This window comes from Vitis riparia, chromosome 1 (genome assembly GCF_004353265.1).
Source record: "Vitis riparia cultivar Riparia Gloire de Montpellier isolate 1030 chromosome 1, EGFV_Vit.rip_1.0, whole genome shotgun sequence".
NCBI classification, from domain to species: domain Eukaryota; kingdom Viridiplantae; phylum Streptophyta; class Magnoliopsida; order Vitales; family Vitaceae; genus Vitis; species Vitis riparia.
Genome location: NC_048431.1, coordinates 6,073,268 through 6,099,326, shown reverse-complemented (window position 1 = coordinate 6,099,326; position 26,059 = coordinate 6,073,268). Strand labels below are relative to the sequence as shown.

At 34.3% G+C, this 26,059-nt stretch overlaps 2 protein-coding genes across 4 annotated transcripts; both read left to right on the top strand.

Annotated features, from left to right (window-relative positions):
- The first annotated feature begins 2,929 nt into the window (after window positions 1–2,929).
- Window positions 2,930–13,142, top strand: LOC117913264 (histidine kinase 4). Of its 2 annotated transcripts, XM_034828223.1 has the most exons (12): window positions 2,930–3,318; window positions 4,014–4,443; window positions 4,541–4,774; window positions 4,850–5,019; window positions 8,132–8,350; window positions 8,444–8,630; window positions 8,725–8,776; window positions 8,884–9,113; window positions 9,427–9,525; window positions 9,771–10,486; window positions 11,385–11,891; window positions 12,502–13,142. In XM_034828223.1, exons 1-12 carry the CDS (start codon window positions 3,284–3,286, stop codon window positions 12,761–12,763), a joined length of 3,141 nt encoding a protein of 1,046 aa, XP_034684114.1. In that variant the 5' UTR covers window positions 2,930–3,283; the 3' UTR covers window positions 12,764–13,142. The 2 variants fall into 2 exon arrangements, with proteins under 2 accessions (XP_034684114.1, XP_034684111.1); XM_034828220.1 differs by lacking the exon at window positions 2,930–3,318 and having other exon boundaries at window positions 3,325–4,443.
- Window positions 13,143–23,341: 10,199 nt separating this feature from the next.
- Window positions 23,342–24,361, top strand: LOC117923597 (EG45-like domain containing protein). 2 transcript variants are annotated; one of them, XM_034841976.1, is made up of 3 exons: window positions 23,342–23,453; window positions 23,839–24,118; window positions 24,236–24,361. In XM_034841976.1, the coding sequence occupies exons 1-3, from the start codon at window positions 23,372–23,374 to the stop codon at window positions 24,240–24,242; spliced, it is 369 nt and encodes a 122-aa protein (XP_034697867.1). In that variant the 5' UTR covers window positions 23,342–23,371; the 3' UTR covers window positions 24,243–24,361. The 2 variants fall into 2 exon arrangements, with proteins under 2 accessions (XP_034697867.1, XP_034697858.1); XM_034841967.1 differs by lacking the exon at window positions 24,236–24,361 and having other exon boundaries at window positions 23,839–24,197.
- Window positions 24,362–26,059: the final 1,698 nt, after the last annotated feature.

The window sequence follows — 26,059 nt, the reverse complement described above, 5'->3', positions numbered from 1 at the left end:
GCACTGCCCCTTCAGAGAAAAAAAAACCACCTGCCCATATGAGAGGGGATGGCAGGACATGATGATCATTTATTGAACAGTGAAACATAGACTTTTGCTGGGAAAGTGATGGATAGATTGACTAGCAACACATGGCCGACACCCATTAAAACTTTCAGTGGCAGAAAATAGATAGCCTTAGCCCCTTGCTAGAGGACAAACCAAACCTCCCCCCTCACTTCTTCTCCCTCCTGCCCTCTGCCCTCTGCCCTCTACCCCCCCATGGTCCCCATGCAATCTCCTCCTTATTCCATCAAAAGATATCCCTTTTTAATTGCATACTCACATCAACTGCTCTTCCACCACTCCCCCTTCATTAACTCCTCTCTATGTTTAACCTAATACAAGACCATTTCACCTGAGTTGGAATGAGTTTTCTCTTCCACTTCCTCATTTTCAAACCTTTTTGAGATATGGGTTTTCCATTTTTAACATATGAAAGTTAAAATTATACTTTTTACTTTATAAATAATACGTTAATTAAGCCATTCCTGCATGTCACTACAAAACAATATCTTGTCTCCCTTTTTCTTTTTTGCAAATCCACGTTGAGGTGACAACATTTGCCCCCTTTTTCCAATCCCATCAATACCTTTTTTTTTTTTTTTTTTTCTCTCTCTTCATAAAATTAGGCAAATCCCATTTTATCAAAGTCAAACATTATTTTAGGTCCCAAAAAAAAACATTTCATGAAGTGAAAATGAAGAAGCCCATTCCCATTTTGTATTCACAAAAACAAAGAGATAAACTAGGCAGGGAAAGCGTAATAGCATTGGAGGATGGGCTGTGTTTTCAGTAATCACATCAACCATCAAGAACATTTATCTATGGAAGAAAAAAAAATCCAAAATCATTGAAGGTTGAATCGAATATGAAAGAGATATTCCCCACCTTCTAAGGGATATTACATGGATGTAGGGATGGTTGTAGATGTTTAGGACTATCAAAGGAGGATTCTAACCTGCTATTGAAGTGATGCTTATGTTTGGCAACATTCCATCTTTGTCTAAATAGTAAAGAAGATATTAAAATAAGAACAACTTGAAAAATTAATTTAGAAGGTATCAAAACTCGACTTCACTTTCTACAAATAAGCATCATATTTAATGGGAGATCTCTTTAGCATCCATTATGTTTGTATTTGAATTCCATAATAAACTTTGTACATATCTTGTTGTTAATAGTTAAGGATATGATAAGGCTACAATTTACCTTATTAAGAGATAATGTATGACAGAACTAAAAAAAAGGTTAAGACACCAAATTAAAAGTCAAAATAACATCACACTCATGTACCTCAGGTTTTAATTGATTTTTGTGTACCTATCTTAGATTTTTAGATTGATTTCCCTTTCGTAAATTGAATAGTGATTAATGTAACTTGTGAATCACAATGCATATGAATATTGACGAACAACAGAACACTTGGATAATACTAATTAAGTCAAAGATAATGACAAAGTAAAATCATATATCATGAGTTATAAATGTTAAATATATAACATTAATATATTTTTTGTCTTAATGTTTTAATCAAGTTAACCACATAACCAACTTAGGAGACAACGGTAATCATCAATAAACAAACTTAATGTTGATATTTAATATTACGAGAAAACTTGTACTATATAAAAGAAAGTCCTATTACATTGACAAAAAAACAAGACACTATACTTCTTCAACTTGCAATTATGACATTACTTGCTTGTGTTTAAGGGATGATGCTCTCACCCAAGGTTAGACCAAATCAACTTTCAAATTTCAAATCAGGATTAGTGTTGAAATATGTAAATGAAATTATAAATATAGTTACATAACATCAAACTATTAATTCTATTGGTGAAGATGCAAATCATTGTGCACCCCATATTGTCTTGGGCCAGTCTCATCATCATACTTCTTGTTGATATGAATTTTGCCATGTAAATCTTCTTTTCGGATGTTTTTAAATCGAAAAATATAATGGTCTTTTGGACATGTTGGTGACTTTTTCTTACAATTATTATTATTTTTATTTTTATATAATTCAGAATGACCAAAACACCCCTAACCTTTCCCCAACATTTTGATTAAAATAAGGTGTCATTCAAATTTGACGCTTGTACATTTTATAACAATCGGGGACTTTCAAGAATAGTGATCCTTGAGGATGAAGTCAGTCCAATGAAACCAACTTTAGAAAAAAAAAAAAAAATTGGGCTCAGTCCCATGTGCTAGCATCAGAGAATTTCATACAACTCCCCGGCCCTTTGGACTGTCCATGATTACATCTTCACTTTTTAATTTCACATTCTTATCCATTCACCATGTACCCTTTTGGTAAGTAACCCTGCCTATATTTGTAATTTCAATAACAAATATACCCATATATGAAATTAAAAAATAGGGAGGAAAAAGATATACGATATACCAGCAATATTAAATATACAAGTTTTATTTTTAATATTGAGATAAAAAGGTGGATAATTTAAAATATGGACGAAAATAGAATTTTGCTTAGAAGGATGAAGGGGTGACTGGGGAGAGGGTATTTTAGTAATATAGTATGGGAATGATAAGTAAAAAGTCATTTAGGGACGAATGAGATCCGAGCCTTGTCGCGATGTCATTATCGCAGAGATATGCGAAAGCGATTTTTTTAAGGCCAAAAGAAAAGGAGGAAAGAATCCAGTGCCCCTCACTCCTACAGTAACCCCCATGTTTCTATCTGTTGGCAGCTTTGATCTGGTCTGATGTGGGGTCCGATGTTTTTTGTCTGAGTTTCAACGGTATCATCAACCAGACCCCATGATTTCAGGCTCTCAGATCAGATCACTACAAAAGAAAAATAAAAGGACTCACAGCAATTCTCATTTCTCAGCACAATCAATCAAGTGATGCGCTGATTAAAATTCAAGATACTGAGTGGGCTTTTTCCCCTGAGCTGCTTTGAATCTTTCTCTGCTCTAGTATGCTCTGGTCTGCTCTGACCCTCCAATCAACATTTGGGTTGAAGCTCCAAAATTGAGGGCAATGCATGTAATGTTTTGTCTGTGAGAGTAGCTGGAGAAGGAGAGAGAAAGGAGAAAGCAGAGGAGCATTTGGGTATTAGTTTATGGTTGAAGGGGAGACAAGAGCGTATCTTCAAAAAATCCTAAAATTCGATTGAGTTGCTTTAAAAAGAAAAGAAAAAGGGGTTCTCTCATTATTAAATACAGAAAAACTTGAGAGACAGGGAGGAGCATTTCACATTACACAGCACACAATGCAATTGTTATTCAATGTCACCCAAAAGAACAGGTTGGTTTGGTTCCATTCAACTTGAACAGCAATTGCCTTTTTATCTCTCTCTCTAAAAATCTCTCCACTTTTGTATTTTGGATGTGGTTTGTGCTTAGCTGGTGTTAAAAATTTAATGGAGTCAATATGGGGGTTTGATTTTCCTTCCTTTGTTTGATAAATAAAGTAGAAAGTTAGAGACACAGCGAACGTGCTCTTCTTTGTCCTGACGCCTCAACTAAACTTCACGCTTTCAAGTAAATAGTGCATGATTAGAGTTTTCTGTAATATTGTTTTTTTTTTTTTTAATTCCTTTGCAATCAAGGCCTCAAAGCAAAGGAAGGCTTGTAGGGATGGAGAGACTTCTTGGAATTTGAGCCTCTTGTCCATCTTTTGAGAACTGCAACGCGCCATGCTTGTTGTCTAAGTAGTGAGAGATATTTTCCTTCTGGAATTCTGGGTTCTCTTCTCTCTGTCCGGTGTAGAAATTTGGGGAGGCAGTTTTGGAGAGAGGAGAGAGAGGAAAGGGGGTATCGGTTGTGTTCCCTTGGTTGTATTTGTAGAAATTTCGACATTTCTTGGAAATGTAGAAATGTCTGTATAGAGAGAAGGGGATTTGGCTTCTCATTCTTGTTTCTGGCTGATATTTGAATCACGAAAAACAATGCTATAATGATAATTTACTCCAAGTTTAGAGTGCCCTTTTGTTTCTACAGCAGGAAAAGTGGTTCTGAAACTTGGGGATTTTCTAGTTCGGGCTTGAAGTGGGAAAAAGGGAGAGGGCGAGAAGCAGAGAAAGAAGCCTTCTTGATGGGTCTGAAGATGCAGAGCCACCACTCAGTGGCGGTGAGGTTGAACGAGCAGATGGGTACCAAAAGAGGCTACACATTTATTCAAGCCAACAGGGCTTGGCTTCCAAAATTTCTGGTGTTCTGGATCATGTTGATGGCCGTTTTCAGTAACTTCGTCTACAATAAAATGGATGCTGCTAACAAGGAGAGAAGGGAGGAAGTGCTTGTGAGCATGTGTGATCAGCGAGCGAGAATGTTGCAAGATCAATTCAGCGTTAGTGTTAACCATGTTCACGCCCTCGCCATTCTCGTCTCCACCTTTCATTATTACAAAAACCCATCTGCCATTGACCAAGTTCGTTCCTCACTTTTGTTCTTCTAGGAATTTGATTTCTGTTTCTTGTCTTTTTGATTGTTTGTGTTGTGGGAATGGTTTCTTGCGGGAAATGCAGGAAACTTTTGCTGAGTACACGGCGAGAACAGCTTTTGAGCGGCCTTTACTGAGTGGGGTGGCCTATGCACAAAGAGTGGCTAATTCAGAGAGGGAGAGATTTGAGAAGCAACATGGGTGGACTATAAAGACAATGAAGAGAGAGGCTTCGCCGATTCGAGACGAGTATGCACCTGTGATATTTTCTCAGGAAACTGTTTCCTACATTGAATCACTTGATATGATGTCTGGCGAGGTGAACTCTTGGTTCTGTGATATTCAATTTGTTTGGAATTTTATTTATTGGGATGTTAACATATGGTTGATGCAGGAGGATCGGGAAAACATTTTGAGGGCTAGGGCTACTGGGAAAGCCGTCTTGACAAGCCCCTTCAGGCTGCTTGGTTCTCATCATCTTGGCGTTGTGTTGACATTCCCTGTTTACAAGTCCAAGCTTCCTCCCAACCCAACAGTGGAACAGCGCATTGAAGCAACTGCAGGGTGAGTTCTGTTTTATTGCTATATACTTGTCATTGAAAGTCTATTCATACCAATTTTATCTTTGGAATAATTGATCGAAGAAGCTGTTGACAATTGGATTTAATGGGGAAAAGTTTAGCTCAAAATGGAAATTTATCACTCAATTTGAAGATCCAAAATGCTTGAGGAACCAGTAGGGAATAGAAATATCTTAAGTTGTATGAGAGATTTCAAACCACCAAGTCTATCCTTCTTTTCATTTGATGCCTGCTGAAGAAATTAATTGCTTGAAGGCTGTAATTTGTACATATTGCATGATTAAGGTATCCCATCATGATTCATAAATTTAATCATTTTAAACCTGGAGCAAAATTGAAGGATCCGGTTCCCATGGGGCAGTTCAGTTACTTAGAAGTATTCAGATGTTTTATTTTCCTCACGTTTTGGTACAACTTTGGTGGCAATGCAGAGTAGTTCTTCCCTACTTATTGCTTGCTGCCTTGGAAATAAAATAAAATTTTCTCATGTGTCAAGGGGTCAAAACAATGTTCCACTAGAGCTAATCTTAGTGCTTGGGATATTATTATGAATAGGTTTCAAGATAGGAGTAGTTTTAATTTGAAGTTTTGATTCTTTCAGCTGATCTTGGTGAATTTCCAATAGACTCATATACAAGCTTTAAATCTTAATGAGGTTACCTGTGTCACGTTGTTTGCGTCCCATGCAATCGTTTGCTCTGATCTATCTCTGTCTCCTGTTTGTTAATTCTAGATAAGCTTTGAATCTCAAACGAGTTAGTTATCTTTTCATTTCATGATGTGTGAGACTTAGCCATGACATCTTGTTCTATTTAGTGTGATAGCTGTGGCCGGTGGGCTATGTTGTAGGTCAATCTAAAGGTTGGTTGTTTTTTAAAATAATACTAATTCCATTTTGCCACTTCCTTGGAAATTCCAAAATAGTTAAACATCTGTCTGCTCAATGCTTTTACATGAAGGTATGCTTCTCTGTTAGTGACATAGTGTTATTCAGGCTTTAGATGATAAATGTTATTATTAATCAGTGATAGAGTGTAAGATTAGAAATATATAGGTGTGTCCATACTGCATTATGGTTGACGATTTTAAGAAGAAACAAGTTGAGGATGCATTTCTCAACTTGACACATATTTGGAAATTATGTTGGGTATATGTTGGTTTTATGTTGTGAATCTAATTTATGTTGGATTTCCATAATTTCCAAAATTAAGGATTAGGTCACTTTGGTAATTATGAGAATAGATTGTTGGAGTATGAATGGTTGGATCTTTCTCTGATGCCACTCCTTTTCCTCTTTCAATTTGTACTTGTAAACATGTCCTTGAACTCATATAGTCATCTAGGCTACCAACTATACCAGTTGCTGGGATTTAGATGTCTTGAAAATTTTTACTAGTGAACAACTGTACTTTTACTTTTAAGGGATTTCATATACTGAAAATAAAGGGAAGAAAGATATTATTTCTGTTCATGATTAAGACTCTTTTACATGCCTGGAATTGCACATGTTAGCAATGGAGGAAGTGTAAACTGATAGAATTGCTAAAACATTTTGAATTTGTGATGTTTAATGCACACCTCCGAATCAGGGTTCAAAGTGTTGGCTGAATTGTATCTGCCTTGGGCCTTTCCATGCTGAGTTAGATACCTGATATCATCTTAATCACAAACTTGCCCAAGAATCGTTAAACCCGGTTTACTCGAAATTCCGGATTGACTCGGTTGAAGATCTGAATATTCCTTTGTTTTACCCATAAATCTTTTTTTCCCCTTTCAAATCACAAGGAGCATCCGAAATTGAGAAATCTCTGAAAAATCAGTGATTTTCTTCAAAAAGAAGAGTTTCAAAACCCATGACCCTTACCCATGATGAAGAAGAAGAAGAAAGAAGACATCCTTCCTATCAATGATGTCATTGACCGGTGAGAAACATTAGATTCTTCCATCAACGACGATCTCTGCATGTAGGTGTTGCTTTTCTTTGCTCCGACTCCGGTGGTGTGGGCATGCAGTTGCAGAGGAGGTTCTCTACCTTTGCTAAATGGGGTACTCTCTGTGTATGTCATGTGGGATTGAGGATTTGAAGATAAATGGGGTAAATACATTATTTTATATTAAAAGGGGTAAATTATTGACTACTTCAAATGCTGATGCGTCTTATAAATTGGAATTTGAAGATTATTATTTTTATATGCTAAGCTATGATATATATTACTTCAATTTGGTCAATGCATTATTTTTTATGTTAATCATATCATAATATGATATATTATTTTATATGCTAATTTGTTCTTAATAATTTATTGAAACCATTACATTTATTATTATGTTAATATGTTTTAAAGTTTATTAGTTTCTAAAGTTTATTTAATTATATTTATTTTTAAATAATTTTCACTATTTTTATAATTTTTTTAACTTCTTAATCTATCTTATTTACGTGTAGTTCAATATTGAGCCGAGACATTGAGACTGAAGTGCCTCGGAACCCTCTGAGTCAATGACCAATACTGTGACTTTGAACTATGTTCCAAATGGACTGTGTGTGTCAGTTTTTTATGGTTGAGTATTCAGGCATTTAGTAGGCAATCTTTTGCCCTTAATTGTTCTCTCTTTTTTGTCTGGGAAGGCTATATCAAATTTAAACATGAGTTAGAAATGATGGAGGCCTCCCTGTAACAAAATGATGAAGGGATGAAAAGCTGATGATATTGGACCATTAATTGGCTTGTTGCTTGCTGCATTTTGTGATGTTTTCGTATAAACTGTGCAGTACCTGATACAAGAAAAGAAAAAATAAAGTAATGGCATACCTTTTATGTCGTTTATTTTCAGAGGATTGCATGTGAGTATGGTATCCATGTGATATTCTCACGTCTGTGGTTGGGTCTTTGGTTTAATATTAGGTAAGGCTGGATTGTTGGTTATAATATTACATGCTTACCAGTTTTGCATGTTACAGTATGGTGTGGAAGCTCTGTATATGAGTGATAAGTGTATGCCTTCATTTTTATTCAACTTCAATTTTGTGTGTTTGTTCATATGGAAGTTCTGGATGCATTCATGGGTAAAATGAAAATTCTGATTGAAAGCAGATACCTTGGTGGAGCCTTTGATGTGGAGTCCCTGGTGGAGAATTTACTTGGGCAACTTGCTGGGAATCAGGCAATTTTGGTGAATGTCTATGATGTAACTAATTCTTCTGATCCCTTGGTTATGTATGGACGCCAATATCAAGATGTTGACATGTCCCTTTTGCATGAGAGCAAGCTTGACTTTGGAGATCCATTCAGGAAGCACCAAATGATATGTAGGTAAGTGCATCTAGTGATTGGTGGTTATTTCAAACAAAAGTTAAAGTTCTGAGGTTTCTGTTATGGGATACTAATCGGTCGGGTACTCTGTAGATATCATCAGAAGGAACCCACATCATGGACAAGCCTCACCACCGCATTTCTATTCTTTGTAATCGGTTTATTAGTAGGTTATATCTTGTATGGTGCCGCAATTCACATTGTTAAAGTTGAGGACGATTTCCATGAAATGCAGGAATTAAAAGTCCGAGCAGAAGCTGCTGATGTCGCCAAATCCCAGGTATGGTATTGAACCTGTTTTCGAGCAATAGTTTACTCCCTGTTTGTAGACTATGAATGTTGTAGCTGATTATTATTTATGTTCCTGATTCCAGTTTCTGGCTACTGTTTCTCATGAAATTAGGACACCCATGAATGGCATCCTAGGTATGGTCAACATCCCCTTTTACAATTTTTCTTTTAAAAACAAGTAAAATTTAGGCACTTAAATCTGTCTAACAGTAATGTCATCACTGTTTTCGCTATAATTGTAGGAATGCTTGCTCTGCTCCTAGATACAGATTTGAGTTCAACCCAGAGAGATTATGCTCAAACTGCTCAAGCCTGTGGAAAGGCACTAATAACATTAATAAATGAAGTTCTTGACCGGGCAAAAATTGAAGCTGGAAAATTAGAGCTCGAAGCAGTCCCCTTCAACCTTCGATCCATACTAGATGATGTCCTCTCTCTATTTTCTGAGAAGTCTAGGCACAAAGGTCTTGAGGTAACTTTTACTGAACTGTGATAAAAGCTAGTCAATTGTTATCCGTCCCTTTTCTTTTCTTGGCTGGAATATTTGCCACACAAAAAGATGGCTAAAGATTGCTCCATTCTTCATTTTTTTAGATGTAGTTCTTGTAGTCCATAAAATATGAAGTAGCTTGTATTTTGCCTGTTTGAACTGAGTTTGTTCATTTCTTTTTACTCCTTTTCTCTTTCTGGGGTTTCTGAAATCAATGGCTGGTGGTTGTCATGATGCTGTTTAACATTCTTTAACTTTCTGACATGGTGGTACATAATCAATTGGGGAAGTGAAGCTGGCCGTGTTTGTTTCTGATAAAGTTCCTGAAATGGTTATTGGGGATCCTGGGAGATTTCGACAGATAATTACAAATCTTGTGGGCAACTCTGTTAAAGTAAGTGAATCACTTGAGCCTTGTTATTTCAAGTCACTAGCTGAAAATATGTTATTTTATTTTTGTTTCTCTTGTTGTGTTTGATGATCTACTGGACTGGTGGAGCATTGTGTCTGCAGTCACAAAAAAAGAACTTAATTTGAGCTCTCCTTTAAAGTTAATCTTGCACCATGTAAAGTCAATTGTAGTATTTGCACATCTACCTCCAGAAATAATTGATATTCATTGGATTTTGCTTTTGATAGTTTACTGAGCGAGGGCACATATTTGTTCAAGTCCATTTAGCTGAACACACAAAGGCTCTAATGGATGCTAAAGCTGAGACATGTTTGAATGGAGGATCAGATGAAGGTTTAGTTTCGAATGGTGGCAGTCAATTTAGAACTTTAAGTGGTTGTGAAGCAGCTGATGACCAGAACAGTTGGGATAGATTTAAGCATTTAATTTTTGATGAAGATTTGCGATCTGATACTTCAAATATAATGACGGTCACCAGTGAAGCTTCTGAGAAAGTCGCTTTGATGGTGTCTGTGGAGGATACAGGAATTGGGATCCCTTTGCGTGCTCAGGGTCGAGTTTTCACACCCTTTATGCAGGCAGACAGTTCAACCTCTAGAAATTATGGAGGAACTGGTATTGGCCTGAGTATCAGCAAGTGTTTGGTAGAGCTGATGGGTGGTCAGATAAAATTCATAAGTCGGCCTCAGATTGGAAGCACATTTTCGTTTACTGCCGACTTTGGGAGGTGTAAGAAAAATGCACTTAGTGATCTGAAGAAAAGTAATTCAGATGATCTGCCTATTGGTTTTAGAGGACTAAAAGCAATTGTAGTTGATGGAAGACCGGTTAGAGCTACTGTAACCAAGTACCATCTGAAGAGACTTGGAATCCTGGTTGAAGTTGCCAATAGCATCAAGAAGGCAGTTGCAATAACCGGAAAAAATGGTTCTCTGACATCTGGGTAAGTTCTTTAGCTTTTTAGCTGTGAGTATTATTAGTGAAGGATTTGAAATTTCAGATTTAATGGTCCTAACTGCATTTCCTCTTTTGGTCCAAGGCCTGATTTTCCTTTCTGATCTGATATCAGGCAAACTGGGGCCTTTGATATTACCTTGTCCTGCCTCTGCTTGTGTTTACAGAAGGGGGAGTCACAGTCAAATGGATACTGGCTCCCCTATTTGTTGCTAAAAGGAAGGAAAACCTTAATTCTGCCCATACTGAAAAGTTGCCAAAGTTTTGTTTGGTTTTCGTATTTCATATATATCTGTGATTTCTTTGGTGGCTTTGAAAATTCAGTGTTCTTGTTATTCACATTATCTGAACTTTTCTCAACTAGTCCTGAAAAAGAAAAACAAAGGAAATTCCAATGGTTGTCCTTATTTGTGGTTGTAGCCCAAAAATTGGTTCTCAAAGAAATTGACATAAAACACAAGGATTTTTCTGTTTCACCTTGTCTGGTCTATGTCTCAGGCTAGGTGATGAAGAAAAATTTACTTGATAATGGATAATGGAGATAAGAGTAAAGAATTCTTGGTAACCCAGAAAAAAGGTAGCTATGTAAACATTTTAGTAACAAGGGTCATTCCTAAATATGAAGGTAGACTCTTACATAAGCCAAACTATGAGAGCTTATGGAACAATCAGAACTCAACAACTGATGCCTATAGAGAAATCCTAACACTATTTGAACTGGAATGCTAGCTTCAATTCCCACAAGATAGTCCGTTGAAGTTACCCCAGCAGAGTAAACAACTTATGCTGGGGAAACGATTACAAATAGAAAATTGAGACAGATCCACCATTTATGATCTTTAGTAATTATATGATCAACTCATTGAATGATGTCTTTTATATGGCAGAAGTGGAAATCAGCCAGATATGATTCTGGTTGAGAAGGATTCATGGATTTCTGAGGAGGATGCTGATCTGAATCTTCGGCTATTGGACTGGAAACAGAATAGACACACATTGAAATTACCTAAGATGATCCTTCTTGCAACCAATATTAGCAGTGCAGAGTTTGATAAAGCAAAGGCAGCTGGCTTTGCAGATACTGTGATCATGAAACCTTTGAGGGCTAGCATGGTGGCAGCATGTCTTCAACAAGTGCTAGGGTTGGGGAAGAAGAGGCAGCAAGGGAAAGACATGCTTAATGGATCTGCTTTTCTTCAGAGCTTACTCTGTGGCAAAAAAATATTGGTTGTTGATGACAATAAGGTAAACCGCAGAGTGGCTGCAGGTGCACTCAAAAAGTTTGGGGCTGATGTGGAGTGTGCTGAGAGTGGCAAAGCTGCATTGCAATTGCTTCAGTTACCACACAACTTTGATGCTTGCTTCATGGATATTCAGATGCCAGAAATGGATGGGTATGTATTGAAGATTTTTTTTGTTGACTCTTGTTGCATAATTCTGTTTTTGTCTTTGGAGAATCACCCTATTGCTGCTCAAGAACTCAAAATTGTGAACTTCACCTAATTGCCCAATTTTCCTTCAACAGTGGCATATTTATTCATTAGTTTTATTCTTACTTTATCAACCCTTTTGAACGGAGACCTTGCGTAACTCTGTTGTCTTGTAAAGTAACCCTTCTGTGTCAAGATATATAGAGAAACAAATATAAAATATAGAATCACTTGGTGAAGAGAACACTGTCCATTGACATCATTGAGTATTTTTTTAAAATTTTTGTGAAAGACTTAAGTTTCTTTTCTTCATTCTAGAAGTGAAGTTTGACATGGATGGTCATCTCACCATGGAAGTTAATAATGCGTCTGTTATGTGGCATTAGTTAATAAGGTCCTGTATTCGTATGATGATTTAGAGTTGCAAGAAGTGACTTCATTCCATCCTTCTTCTCCACATAATGGAGACCTTTTTCTCCACATGGTGAATAGATGTCAGATGCTATGGACTGATCTAATCTGCAGAGATGCATACTCAATGGCAACATTTTTTTTTCATGTTTTCTTATTTCAGGTTTGAAGCAACACGTCGAATACGGCTGCTCGAGAGTAAGGCAAATGAACAGATGAATGGAGGATGCACCCCTGAGGGAGCTGCTACAAAAGGTGAGTGGCATGTGCCAATATTAGCCATGACAGCTGATGTGATTCACGCCACATACGACAAGTGCCTGAAATGTGGGATGGATGGCTATGTCTCAAAGCCTTTTGAGGAAGAGAATCTGTATCAGGCGGTTGCGAAGTTCTTCAAATCCAAACCCATTTCAGAATCGTAACTCGATCCCCTCCAGTAATTGCTGCAATTATAAATTTGACAGTTTTGTGGGCTGCACAGTACCAACAATTTTTCCACGCTCTGCTGGTGTGTTTTGGCTTAAGGGTGGTTCCCTTGGATTTGTGTTTGTAGACCGGCATTGAATACTGGTTTGGGCAGTCATTTCTAACCAACTTCAATTTAACTTGATAACCGTCGAGGTGTATACTACAGAATCCTCCGACCCCACTTGTGTATAGATGTTTAGAAGGGGTGGGAGTCACAGTGTAAATCAGATATTCTTGTATGCTTTCCTTGAAACTTATATTTTGGCGAGCTAGTCTCGATACCTTCATTTGTATAATTTTATTTTATACCAGACCTTTTGCTTCCCATGAAAAGCCATGGAACTTTTGATCATGTTTGTATTTGTGGTCCATGAAGCATATTGATTGGGTCCAGTTGTTCATTAACTTTTTGACTCGAGCCCATGCCATTATGTTTCAGCCTCACGCAAACTCATCATACCAGACACAGCGCGTTAGTTTGATCAGAGCCAAACCCTTTTGGGTGCAGCTTGGTGCGGACCAGCCGTCGCCCATTCTGAGGCCTGTAGCCCGTAGAGGTCTGGTTGGCAGCTATGGTACATGGAGAAGATTTAGGAGTTAGAGAAAATAAATGGGAATTCTTATGTTGTAGGGATAAGATTTGGTTCCTATTATTTGGGTTGTCTTGTGTTGTCAAATCCAATTAGTTTAGGTTTGTGTGGGTGTGAAGTTACTTAAGTCTTATACAAATAATGGTAAATACAGATATATTGGAGCTTGGATTTATTTTGATAAAAATATTGATAAAAATATTGATGAGAAAAAATGATTTAAAATTCATGAAAATGGTTAGAAAATTTTCAAATAAGAAAGTAATTGATATAAATATGATTAAAGATAATATTTATTAATTTCTTTTAAGTTTAAATTCCTTTAATGTATTTATATTCATTTATTTTTAAAATAAAAAACAAATTTTATTAAAAAATATTTTATTACATTTTAAATAAAAAATTAAATTGATTTTAGTTTCTAAAATTTTATTACAAATTTGTAGTTACAATGTTTTCTATTAACATTAATTTATTTAAATAATTAAAATGATTATAAATTATATTAATAATTTATCTTATTAAATTAATTTTAATTTATAAAATATTAGAACTTCATTGCTTTTATATTTCAACAATTTTTGAATAAAATTATATTTTAATATTTTAAAATAAAAATATTTAAAATTAAAGTGATAGTGATTTTTTAAAATAGTATTAATGTGATAAATATGAAAAGTAGTAAAAAAATAAAATCATAATATAAAATAAAAGGATAATATAAATTTAAAATAAAAAGATAAATTAGAAATGAATAATTTTAAAACAAAAAAAGATAAATATTTAAAAAAAATTAGATTTTTTTTTTTTTGAAAAAGTCCTAAAAATCAATGGTTTTTTCAAAACAAAAAAGATAAATATTTAATTAGAAATGAATAATTTTTTTTTTAAAAAAAAAAAAGATAAATATTTTTTAAAAAAATAGAGTTTTTTTTTTTCCACGAAAAAAGGCCAAAAAATTTTGGATTTTTTGCTCACAATCCTCCTCACAACTTCCAATTTTTTGAAAATTGGCCCAAAACCAAAATATCACTTTAATTTTCTAGGTCTCTTGATCCTATGCAATGGAAGCAAAAATAATATTTTTACAAATCTAGGATCCAAAGAAAAGTAATTAGAAAACTTAACATTTGATTTAGACATTCCCAAATCAATTCAGCATGAAAAGTCTAAAAGTCTCTTACACCTCTATAACTTAAAGGTCTCAAGTGTGGGTTTTGAAAGGGAGAAATCCTAGACTTTTTGACTTTTTGGATGTAGAAGACAACCGTCTCTCAAAAGTGTTGAAAACCAGTTTGCAACTTTTTATTTTTGATAAAAATTTGGTTTTGAGTCAAATGTAAATCCAAGCTTATAGTCCCAAATAGATCTAAGGTTTTATTTTTTATTTTTTAATAGGATCAATAACATTAAGAACAAAAGTATCAAAGAAATAAATAACAATCATCAAGGTCAATCAAAACTATCACCAAAGATTTTTAAAGAGTTATTAACTTGGAATCAATAACATTAAGAACTAAAGAATCAAAAAAAAAAATATCGCTTAAGATTTTTAAAGAGTACCAACTTGGGATCAATAGTATTAAGGACTAAAGAATCAAAGAGATAAATGACAATTTTCAAGATCAATCAACACTATCATCAAAGATTTTTAAAGAGCACATACTTGGGATCAATAGCATTAGGAACTAAACAATCAAAAAAATAAATATCAATTATCAAGATCAATCAAAATCATCATCTAAGATTTAAAAGAATACTAACCCATCAAAAATATCATCCAAAGTTTTTTAAAGATTACTAACTTGGGATCAATAACATTAAGAACTTAAGAATCAAAGAAGATAAATACATACAACTTTCCAATCAAAACTATCACTTAAGATATTTAAAGAATACCAACTTGGGATCAATAACATTAAAAACCTAAGAATCAAAGAAGTAAATATCATCAAAGATCAATCAAAACTAATATTTCACAATTTCAAAACAAAACTAAATAACATAATCTATCAAACTAAAATTAATATTTCTAAGACACATAAATTAAAATAAAATTCATCAAGATTAATATTTTATAATTTCAAAATATAACTAAATAAGATAAGATCTATCAAACCAAAAAAGAAAAAAAAATTAAAATTTCATCTAAAACTTACCTATCCGTGAGTGCGTGATTCCCCTGTCAACACTTCAAAAGTTGGTGTCTAATGTTGTAAATGGAGTTGCCTGCCCTGTCTGTCCTGGCTAGCGAAGTACGCTTTCCTTCCTTTAGTTCAAACTTTGAGGATTGAATTTCGGAAATTTTTTGGCTATTCAAGAGAAGATCAAGAGTAGCCTTTCTTTTCTCTCTATCTCTATCAACAACCTCTTTTAGATATTTTGGTGCATGCTGGCCACTTCTTAAAGCCATGAATCTCCTTTAAAAAAAATTTTGGTGCCTGCATCTCCTTTCAAAAAAAAATAATTTCTGGTGCATGTATATCCTCAAAAAAAAATTCTGGTGCGTGTCTATTCCGCCCTCAAGATTTTCTGTTGCGTGTGTATTTTAAGTGGTCAATCCTTCTTTCCAATGGTCGTTCCCACCTATATGGAGGCTCACATAATTCCATGATGTGATCTCTAGAAGAATTCTCCTCATCCGTGAATCCATTCTCCAATAATAAAGTCTCCTATTTTTCCTTCTTTCTCCAATCTTCCTATTTTATTTCAAATTCTCATTTTTATATTAAAAAGTACATGTAGTTATGGACTCTTAGTTATTCTCAAGAGTCTAATTTTCCTTAAACTCCCAATATCCATATCTTCCTTACCAAAACAAATTCTTAGAATTTCAAACTCCCCAAAAATGCCGTCGAAGGAGAGTCTCACTTTTCTTAGACTCCCATCTCTCCATATCTTCCACACCAAAACAAATCCTCAAAATTTTAAACTCCCCCAAAACATCTTTGGAATCGAGAGTCCCACTTTCCTTACACCCCAATGTCATCTTCATATCTTCCTCATCAAAACAAATCCTCAAATTTTCAAACTCCCCTCTTCCAAAGAGAGTCCCACTTTCCTTAAACTCCATATCTTTCTCACTAAAACAAATCCTTAGAATTTCAAACTCTCCCCAAAAAAATGTCTTCCAAGGAAAGTCTCACTTTCCTTATCCAACGGTAAGTTTCCTTACAAAAGCATCAAATTTATTAAATTAAATAATTGGATGAATAAATAAATAAGTAAATAAATTAGGAAACGATAAAACAATAATAAATAAATAACTTAATTAAAAAAAATAAGAAAAATAAAAAGAAAGATAACAAATAAAAATGAAGATATGAAAACCGAGTCATGTAAGTCATGCAACCATGCAAGTCATACAACCATGCAAGTCATACAAGTCAAGCTAAGAATGCTTAATGGGCCAAGTGGGCCTAATTGACTTAGGTGAGCCTAATGAGTGTTAAAAGACCTAGGGAGTGTCTAAATGGGTCTAAATAACCTAAATGGGTCTAAGTGAACCTAGATGAGCCTAAGGTAGTGCCTAATGGGCCAAGTGAGCCTAAGTGACCTAGGTTGGCCTAATGAGTCTTAATGGGCTTTGGTGGTGCCTAATGGGTCAGAGTAACCTAAATGGCGTCTAAGTGAACTAGTGTGATCAAGATAGTGTCTAAGTGACCTAGGGCAATCGAGAAAGTGTCTAAGTGACCTAAACATGCCTATGTATGCTATCCTAAAAAGAAAAAAAAAATAAAAAATCTTAAGTCTAATTCAGGGTTGCTAAGGGTCACAATCTCTCAACCTGTCTCCAAGGTGGTTAAAAAATATAGGTTGTATCACTAGCAAGGAGCCACCAAGGAACTAGAGTACTAAAAGAAACCAAAAACATGTGCTAAGATGACAAAATGAAATGTACGTCTACAAAACCTTAACTCCTAAAGGGTCTTTATAAGGTTCCCTTAGACTTAAGTAACTTGAGCCCACCAAGACTTGGGTCGTCTAACCCAAAATGGGTCTTAATTAATTAATTAACCATACATGACTATTTAATTAATCAATTAGTAGAGAACTTATTCACTATCAATTATGCAACCTTACGTAATTACTAAAACACCCTTTTGCACAAGAGTGAACCTAAAGCTAATCCAACCCTTATAAATTGTGTCATCATGGTACATGAGCTCAAAGTAGGAATCGTTGGGACCCATAGGCGCACTTTGAAGTTGATTCAACACTCCACTAAAAAGAATCAACTACACTTCAATACCCTATATAAATAACAATGAGACGAAGATTGAGTTTGTGACCCACTATCCATTGCATGCAGACTCCTGAACTACTGTCCAAAATTTAACATGGTATTGTTATCACTTATTAAGATTACCTCTCTAATAATTCAGTTACAAATCTTACTTATTATGTGATAATTGACATACTCTAACTCCAATGAACATATGTCAAATTTTCACCAAATAAAATGTTATGACCATAGTTTTCTAGATCACATGTCTTTTGAATCACCTAAAGGAATACACTGTCTCAATCCATTAGATATCATGGTATTTCTATTGAGAATACCTGTTGCTATCAGCCTCTAGTAACAACAACCCAATCCATAGGGATATATGACCACCCTAGGGTTTGACCCATAGGTCAAAGCCTTTTATTGACTTTGACATAGGTTCAATATCCTTTCAAGGTTGAGAGTCCATGCAGTTTAGTAGCTTAGTGAATCATGACAATTGATAGCTTTATGTCATGATTCACTATAGGTTTTATCCAATATACATCACATACACTTGTGCACTCACCATGAGAAACTCATTATGTCTAAGATAAGTCATCCTTTTAAGTAGGAGGTAGTGCACTGCAATTTCATATGGATTATCCAAATTCATGAACCAACTACGGATTACTCATCACTCTATAAGGAACCCATGACTTTGATATTTTGTGCAACTCCTAATGTATCCAAGTCATGTACAATGCAAGTGATGTGAGGCATGTATACTAAAATATTTAATTAATGTAAAATAGATAAAAAGAAACTAAGAAACATATATAAATAAATCTATAAATGAATCTTCATCGGTTATATCATGTCATGTTCTCTAGGGCTCAATCCCAACAATAATCGCTCTTGTTAGTGTTAATTCCACTTGTATTACGCATCCTTGGATCATTAATTCCGGTGCAACTAATCACATAATTGGATCTTCCAATTTATTTTCTTCTTACAAAATTTATTTATGTAGAGAATTAAAAAATTAAAATAGCTGATGGATTCTTTTCGATTATGGTTGGAAAAAGATCCATAGTTCTTTATTCCTCCCTTACTTTTCATAATGTTTTTTTATATTCCTAATTTGTCATGTAATCTCTTGTTTGTCAATAACTAATTCATGATCAAAATTGTCAAGTTAATTTCTTCTCTTCTTAATGTGAATTTTAGAATTTGAACTTGGGAAAGACGATTGATAGTGTTAGACAAAGTGGAGGACTTTACATTTTTAAAAATGGATCTAACTTGAGGGGACAACCTCAAAATACTTGTTTCAAGTCAATTTCTGGTACCAATGATAATGAAAATTTTTTTATGACATTTTAGATTAGGATGTCCTTGCTTTTAGTATCTAAAATATTTGTTTCTAAAATTATTCATCAATAAAAATCTATCTTCATTTCAATGTGAAATTTGCGAGTTAGTAAAACACTACCATGCCTTATTCCCTTTACAACTATATAAAGCATCAAAACATATTTCTATGATTTATAGTGATGTTTGGGGACTATCTAGAATTTTCACTCCCAGAAAAAGATGGTTTATCACTTTCATTAAGGATCATACTTGCATGTCTTGGATATATTTACTGAAGGAAAAGTTTAACTCTGAACAGGTTTTCAAAATTTTTCACAACATAGTACAAACTCAGTTTCAAACAAATGGTCAAATTTTTCAAAGTGGCAACAAGAAAGAACATTTTAATAAAATCTTAGGGAAATACTTTGAGAAAAATGGTATTGTGTACCTAAGTTCTTATAATGATACTCAACAAAATAAGGTGACAGAAAGAAAAAACAAACACCTTTTTTAAATCTTTAGATCCTTAATCTTTATAGCTAAGGTCCCTAAATATTTGTGGTAGGAGACTATTTTTACAACCACCTATTTGATTAGTTGGATGCCATCAAGGGTTTTACATTTTTTTTTTAGAATTTTTTCAAAAATGGTTTTCCTTCATCAATAATTGTAATCAATATTCCTTTTAATTTTTTCTTTTTTGTTGTATTCATTTGTCCATGTACATTCACAATCATAATCAAGGAAAACTTGATCCAAAAAGCTAAAAAAATGTGTTTTTCTTGGTTATGCTCTAACAAAAAAAATACAAATACTAATGTTTTAATCCATTTTTTTTTTTAAAAAAAATGTTTGTCATCATGAATATCACTTCTTTTGAAAAAAAAAATGGTTTTAATAATAATCTTGTAGACAAAAAAAATTAATGGATTAAATTACCACTAATTTGGTCTTCAAAATGAATAAATTTAATAAAAAAAATCCTCTTATGGATAAGTTTCCCTAATCTCCAACTATAAAACGAATAATTTATTATTATCTTGTTGGTAAAACCTCGTGGAGAGAAAATTTGCTAAAATCAAAAAATTAAATCCGTTGAATTAAACAACTAAAATTCGGGAATTTGAAATTCAAATTCCTTATCTTCACCTATAAATAGAGGCGTCTTCTATTTAGAAAGGAGGGGAAATTCAAAAATTAGAAAAATTCAGAAAGGAAAATCCTAACGAGAAAATCCTAAGGTAACTTCGTACAACAAAAAAAACTGTTACGCGTTCTTCGAAATCAAGAAAACGTCATCGTTATCTTCCAAAGTGTGATCAAGGCAAAAGAATCAGAGGGAAAATATTCTTTTGGAAAGAATATTGTTTTTGAGATTGTACCCACAATATTTTTAATTTCAATAAATATTTTGTTCGAATTATTTTCATATTTTGTTTTGCTAATTTTGCAGGACCAAAATTTACGAAATTTGTGCGTACACATCTCTAAGTGGGAAAGAGACAATGAAGATTCTTTCTTTATTAAGTTTCAAATAGAAACGCCACTTGTGATGGTTATCCTAGATTAAAAAAAAACTTCTTAATCACCTTCAAAAGCACCAGTACTCATGGTAGCTCCTGTTTTAGAAATACTCATGCCAAACCTAAGTTCAATTCTTTCGATTCCCAAATTGAGTCTATTAATGATTTGGATGTTCTAATTGCTTATAGGAAAAATACTAGGTTGTACTAAACATCCTTTGTCTAGCTTTATGTCCTACGAAAAATAGTTTCATTTTTGTCTTACATTCACTTCACAACTTTCTAGCATAGACATTTCTAAAAATATACAATGTTTTTGAATTGAAGGAAGTTGTTCTTAAAGAGATGAGAGCCCTTAATAAGAATAAGACATGGGAAGTAGTAAGTTTTCCTAAAAGAAAGTCCACAGTTGCTGAAAATAGGTCTTTATAGTGAAATACAACTTTGATGGCTTTCTAGAAAGATATAAAGCTCAACTAGTAGTGAATAGATTCACTTAAATGTATGGTCTTGACTATTCAGAAACATTTGCTCGAGTAGCCAAGTTAAACATAGCGAGAGTGCTCTTATCAATTGTTGCAAATCTAAACTGACCTTACAGCAATTGGATGTGAAAAATGTATTTATCAAGAATGATTTGGAAGAAGAATTCTATATGGACTCCCTTTGGGGCTTTATCGAAAGATTCAAATAAAAGGCGTGCAAGTTAAGGAAGTTGTTATATGGATTCAAACAATCACAAGACAAGGTCATACTCAAGGGCAAATTGATCACACCTTATTTATGAAGTTCTAACCCGAATGGAAGATAACCATGTTAATTGCCTATGTGGATGATATTCTCATATATTGAAGATGACTTGCTTGAGATAGAAAGGTTAAAGAAGGTCCTGACTCCTAAATTTGAGATTAAGGACTTGGGATCATTGAGGTACTTTCTTGGAATGGAAGTTGCATGTTCCAAGAAGGGCTTCATTATCTCACAACGAAGGTCCTTGATCTCCTAAAAGAAATTAGTATGAGTGGTTGTAGATTGACTGACACTCTTGTAGGATACAACTTGAAGCTAGGAAAAAACTACAAAGGAACACCTTTAGATATTGACTTTGTAGTAAGCTTAGTGAGTCAATTCATACACTTTCCATATGAAAAACACCTTGAAGTTGTCTATGAGATTATAAGGTATTTCAAGAGTATTCTAAGGAAAGGATTATTATTCAAGAAGAATGAGCAACGAGGAGTTCAGAATTGCACTAATATCGATTGGGTTAAAGTAATCACCAATAGAAGATTTACGTTCAAGTACTATATGTTTGTATGAGGTAACTTGATTACTTGGAAAAGTAAGAAGCAAGGTGTGGTGGCATGAAGTAGTGCTGAAGTAGAGTTCAAAGTTATGACACAAGGGATTTGTGAGATGTTATGGTTGAAACATGTCTTAGAAGAACTAAGGAGGTCTAGTACGCTTCCTATGAAATTGTATTGTGACAATAAAACAATCATTAATATTGCACACAATCCAATACAACATGACAAGACAAAACATGTTGAGATTGATAGGCTTTTCATAAAGGATAAACTTAAAGGTTGTTGCTATATGCTTGTCGATCTTTCCTACAACACAACATATAACAAATATCCTAACTAGGGGACTCCTAAGGCTTAACTTCGAGTTAATTTCTTGTTAGCAAGTTGAGAATGATAGACATTTATGCACCAAGTTGAAGGGGAGTGTCGAAGATTTAGGAGTTAAGAATTGAAGATTTAAGAGTTAGTTAATAACAAGAGATTTAAGAGCTAGTTAGTAAATAAATTCAAATTCTTATTTTGTAGGGATAAGATTTGGTTGTTATTTCTTTTTAATCATTCTATTTTATCAAATCCAATTAGTTTTAAGGTTTTAAGTTGTTGAGTCTTTATGGATTGTCTTTCCTGTTAATCTACAATTTCTCAATTCTCTGATAAAATGGTTTAAACGATACGACACACAGAAAATATTCTCATATTACACTATGCAATTTGTTTTCTTTTGGAGTAAGCTGATTTTGTCCTCACAGAGATCTTTTGTATACAAGTCAATCTAGATCAAGACCCCTGGAATATTCTTTGTTCTAAAACGATATCAAGTTTAGGAAAATGCTGAAAGTCTTAAGGGTCAGTTTGGATGCATGTGCGTGCCATTGAGTGGTTTAACCAACTAATGTTTTCCATTCCCTAACTTGAAGACAAAGAAGAAAGGGAACCGTTCTATTTCCATGGTAAAGCCACACGCGGCCAAATTTCACCCTCCCGCAACAAACCAAAAACTTTTATTATTAACCACATATGGGCAAATGCAAAAGGATACAAACACGACTCATCTTGACTTAAAAAAGAATATCGATCAATATCAGTGACTCACACAACCAATAAATTTGTTGGTGGTCGCCTTGCCTTGCTCACCATCTGATTTATTTCTTCTTCTTCTTATTATTACTATTATATTTTTCTGAAAAAGAACTGCCAAAAATTGATGGGTGGATAGTAAGGCAACCTACACACCACAAGAAAGAACTGGGTGACTTCAGTATTTGCGTAGAAATGGGTGGAAACTTAATCATGGAAGGGCCCACTATACTCGGTCATTTTTAATTTTTCTTTAGTTACCATTTAATCTTGTCCACATCATGGATTCCAATAGGTTATGCTTGTGGTGCAGTATTACCATGCGATTGTCCACATGTAATTCTTGAATTATATTATATTTACCATGTCCCCACAGATCCTCTATAAATACCTCTTTTCTAAGCCTACCGATGATCATTGCTTATCACTGGTAATTAAGCCTGTTTAGCAAAAGAAATCTGTGGTCATGGCAGCGCTGCGAGGTCTCCTCTTCCTTGTCATGGCGTTAGCCCTTTGCTTCTTTTCAAAGACAGTAGTTGCAGATACAGGGACTGCAACCTACTATACTCCTCCATACGTTCGTAAGCCTCCATAAATTAGCATTCTTCCAAGTGTTTCATTTTCTAATTCCATAACCTTAACTCCTTAGTCAACCAAAATCTGATTTGTGCACTAGAATTGAGGTTAATCATTTATACTTGGATGGGAAAAAACTAAAATTAAAATATGGGATTCTTATATATAAAGTCGTATTTATGTGGCCACTGGCCATGATATATGAAATCATTCTAAAGTGGCATTATAAGATCAAGAGTGGAGCGGCACCGTATCCTTGATCTGAGTAAAGTTTTAGAATTTTAGCATACTAATGAAAGTAAAAGATTTAAAAGCAAGAAAATTGTTGCTTACTATTTCTCTTTCTTGCTTTTATATGAATCAAATGGTGTTTTTCCCTTTCATATGCAGCTTCCTCTTGCAATGGTTTTCAAGATGATGGGGTGATGATTGCGGCAGCGAGTGATGCAATCTGGGACAACCGCGGCGCTTGTGGAAGGAATTATGAGGTCAAATGCGAGGGTGCAACCAACGCTGGGGACCCTCACCCTTGCCGGGGTGATCAATCCGTGGTCGTGAAGATCGTCGACTACTGCCCACCTGGCTGTCGAGGCACCATCGACTTGTCTCAAGAAGCTTTTGCGTCCATTGCTGATCCAGATGCAGGGAAAATAAAAATATCCTTCCAACAGTATGTAAAATGCATGATTTTGATTGATTAAAGGGCATAATCATTATTTATTGCTCATCTGCAGGATTACTAATATTCATTCATCTCGTTTTCTTTGCTTAATTTCTTTCAATGCAGAGTATGAAGTTCATGGATGTACTGAATGCAATCGGATATGCATGGATACTTAATTAGAAGATCGATTGCATGTGGAGTATCATCCTTGTTAATAAAGGTTGTTTGAAGTGGTGGTGTTTGTGTTTTGATGGCTTTTACCTTTTGTGTTGTTGTTAGTGTATAACTGTGAGTGGTGAAGCAGTTGGATGATGTATCATGAAGGAAAAGGATAAGTTTTTCTTGATGTTTCTTGTCGACAGATTAAGAAGAATCAAAAGCATTTCTGCTGCGTCTGTTTGGAGAACATCTGTTTGAGGAACTTGTCATCTTATATAAACAAAAAGATGGGACTAAGATGTCTTAATTTTAAGTCCAATCTTGGAAAATAAATATTAGTGGGAGTTTGTTTTGCTTTTCTATATATTTCCGTTGGCCACAGAGATGTCGTCAAATGCCAATAAAAAATGGGAGTTCATTTGCAACCATTAGATCATTTATAGCCTGAAAATCGTAGTATACTTGGAACCCTATTTATATATTCTTTATATCCATATGATTATAATTAATTTAACAAAGAGAGAGAAAAGAGAAATTAAGAAACGTACTGTTCAGCTTGCAAATTGATCTAAAACCGTAATGATTTGAAATTAGACTTCTTAGGATGCAAGCTGAATATTCCTACCTATCTTATTATTTTAAGTTGAGTATGTGACGTCGTGTTAAAGTTTAGATATTTTATTACATTGATAAACTCAAACACAAATACAATTAAAAGCATAAATATAAATATGACATAATTATTAAATGGACAGTATGCAACTTATTTAATGATAATGTTTTTTATCTTATTTGATTATAAAGTTGACTTAGATTTACAAGTTTATAAAATTAATGTTCTGACATGTTTACGAATCATTTAACTTATGCAAAAGAAATTTAAAATAAGTTAAATAGTTTAGAATTATAACTACATTAATAAGTATGAAGATTAAATTGATGAATTGGATTAAATTTATATTATGCAGATTAACTAAAAAATTATCTATTTATTAAACGAATAATATAGATCAGTACAAATTTGACCAAAATATGATAAATTCAACCCAAATCCGTGAAATTTTTTTATGTTTTGAACCGTATTAAAGAGTCTATATCAAATTTTGAGTGACCAACTTGAAGTGAGTATGTTTGTAGTCTAATGAAAATGAATTGAGTCAGTTTCATTTTGTTTAAATTTCGTAGGAACTAATGAAATATATGGCCCTCCTCATCAAAGATAAAACAATTAACTTCCTTGGTTAGTAATTCAGGATTACCATTCCTGGGGTGGGTAAAAACTTCAATCCTAGAAACATCCTCCCTAATGAATGCATGTGTGAACGAAATGTCACTGTATTTGGGAACGTCAGTGCTGAATTTGACCCATCCCTCAGGATATTGCAGGTTCCTGGAAGTTCCTATTATGCTTGTGGAGAAGAAAATTTAGGTAGGACTACTAGGCAGAAAAAAAAAGGACAAAAAGGAGGTACTAGAAAGAGGAAGGTGGTCATCCATGTCTGGCTTAGGCTCAAGGACCAAGACACCTCCAAGCTGTAACTCAGATTCCTGCATGCAAATAATAATCTATTATCAATGCCTTTCTAAGTTTCTAGCCACAGAATCTGCTGTTATTTAATTGGCTATTGACTAGTCACCTGATTTTGGTTGGGATGTGAAGCCCAGGACTCCTATCAGTGTTCCAATTTGCACAGTATTTTATGTACTACACCTAGGTGCTTGTTTCGCTAAGTCTAGCACTAAATAACGGAAGTGGCCGGAGTGATGGGTTTAGAGACGCTCCATTCT

Excerpts from the sequence above, each read along its gene's own strand:
- LOC117923597 (XM_034841967.1), top strand. The coding sequence starts at position 23,372 with ATGGCGTTAGCCCTTTGCTTCTTTTCAAAGACAGTAGTTGCAGATACA. Across the intron at positions 23,454-23,838 it reads CTATACTCCTCCATACGTTC|CTTCCTCTTGCAATGGTTTT; the intron begins GTAAGCCTCCAT and ends TTTCATATGCAG.
- LOC117913264 (XM_034828220.1), top strand. The coding sequence starts at position 3,970 with ATGATAATTTACTCCAAGTTTAGAGTGCCCTTTTGTTTCTACAGCAGG. Across the intron at positions 5,020-8,131 it reads CGCATTGAAGCAACTGCAGG|ATACCTTGGTGGAGCCTTTG; the intron begins GTGAGTTCTGTT and ends GATTGAAAGCAG. Across the intron at positions 8,631-8,724 it reads CTGATGTCGCCAAATCCCAG|TTTCTGGCTACTGTTTCTCA; the intron begins GTATGGTATTGA and ends TCCTGATTCCAG.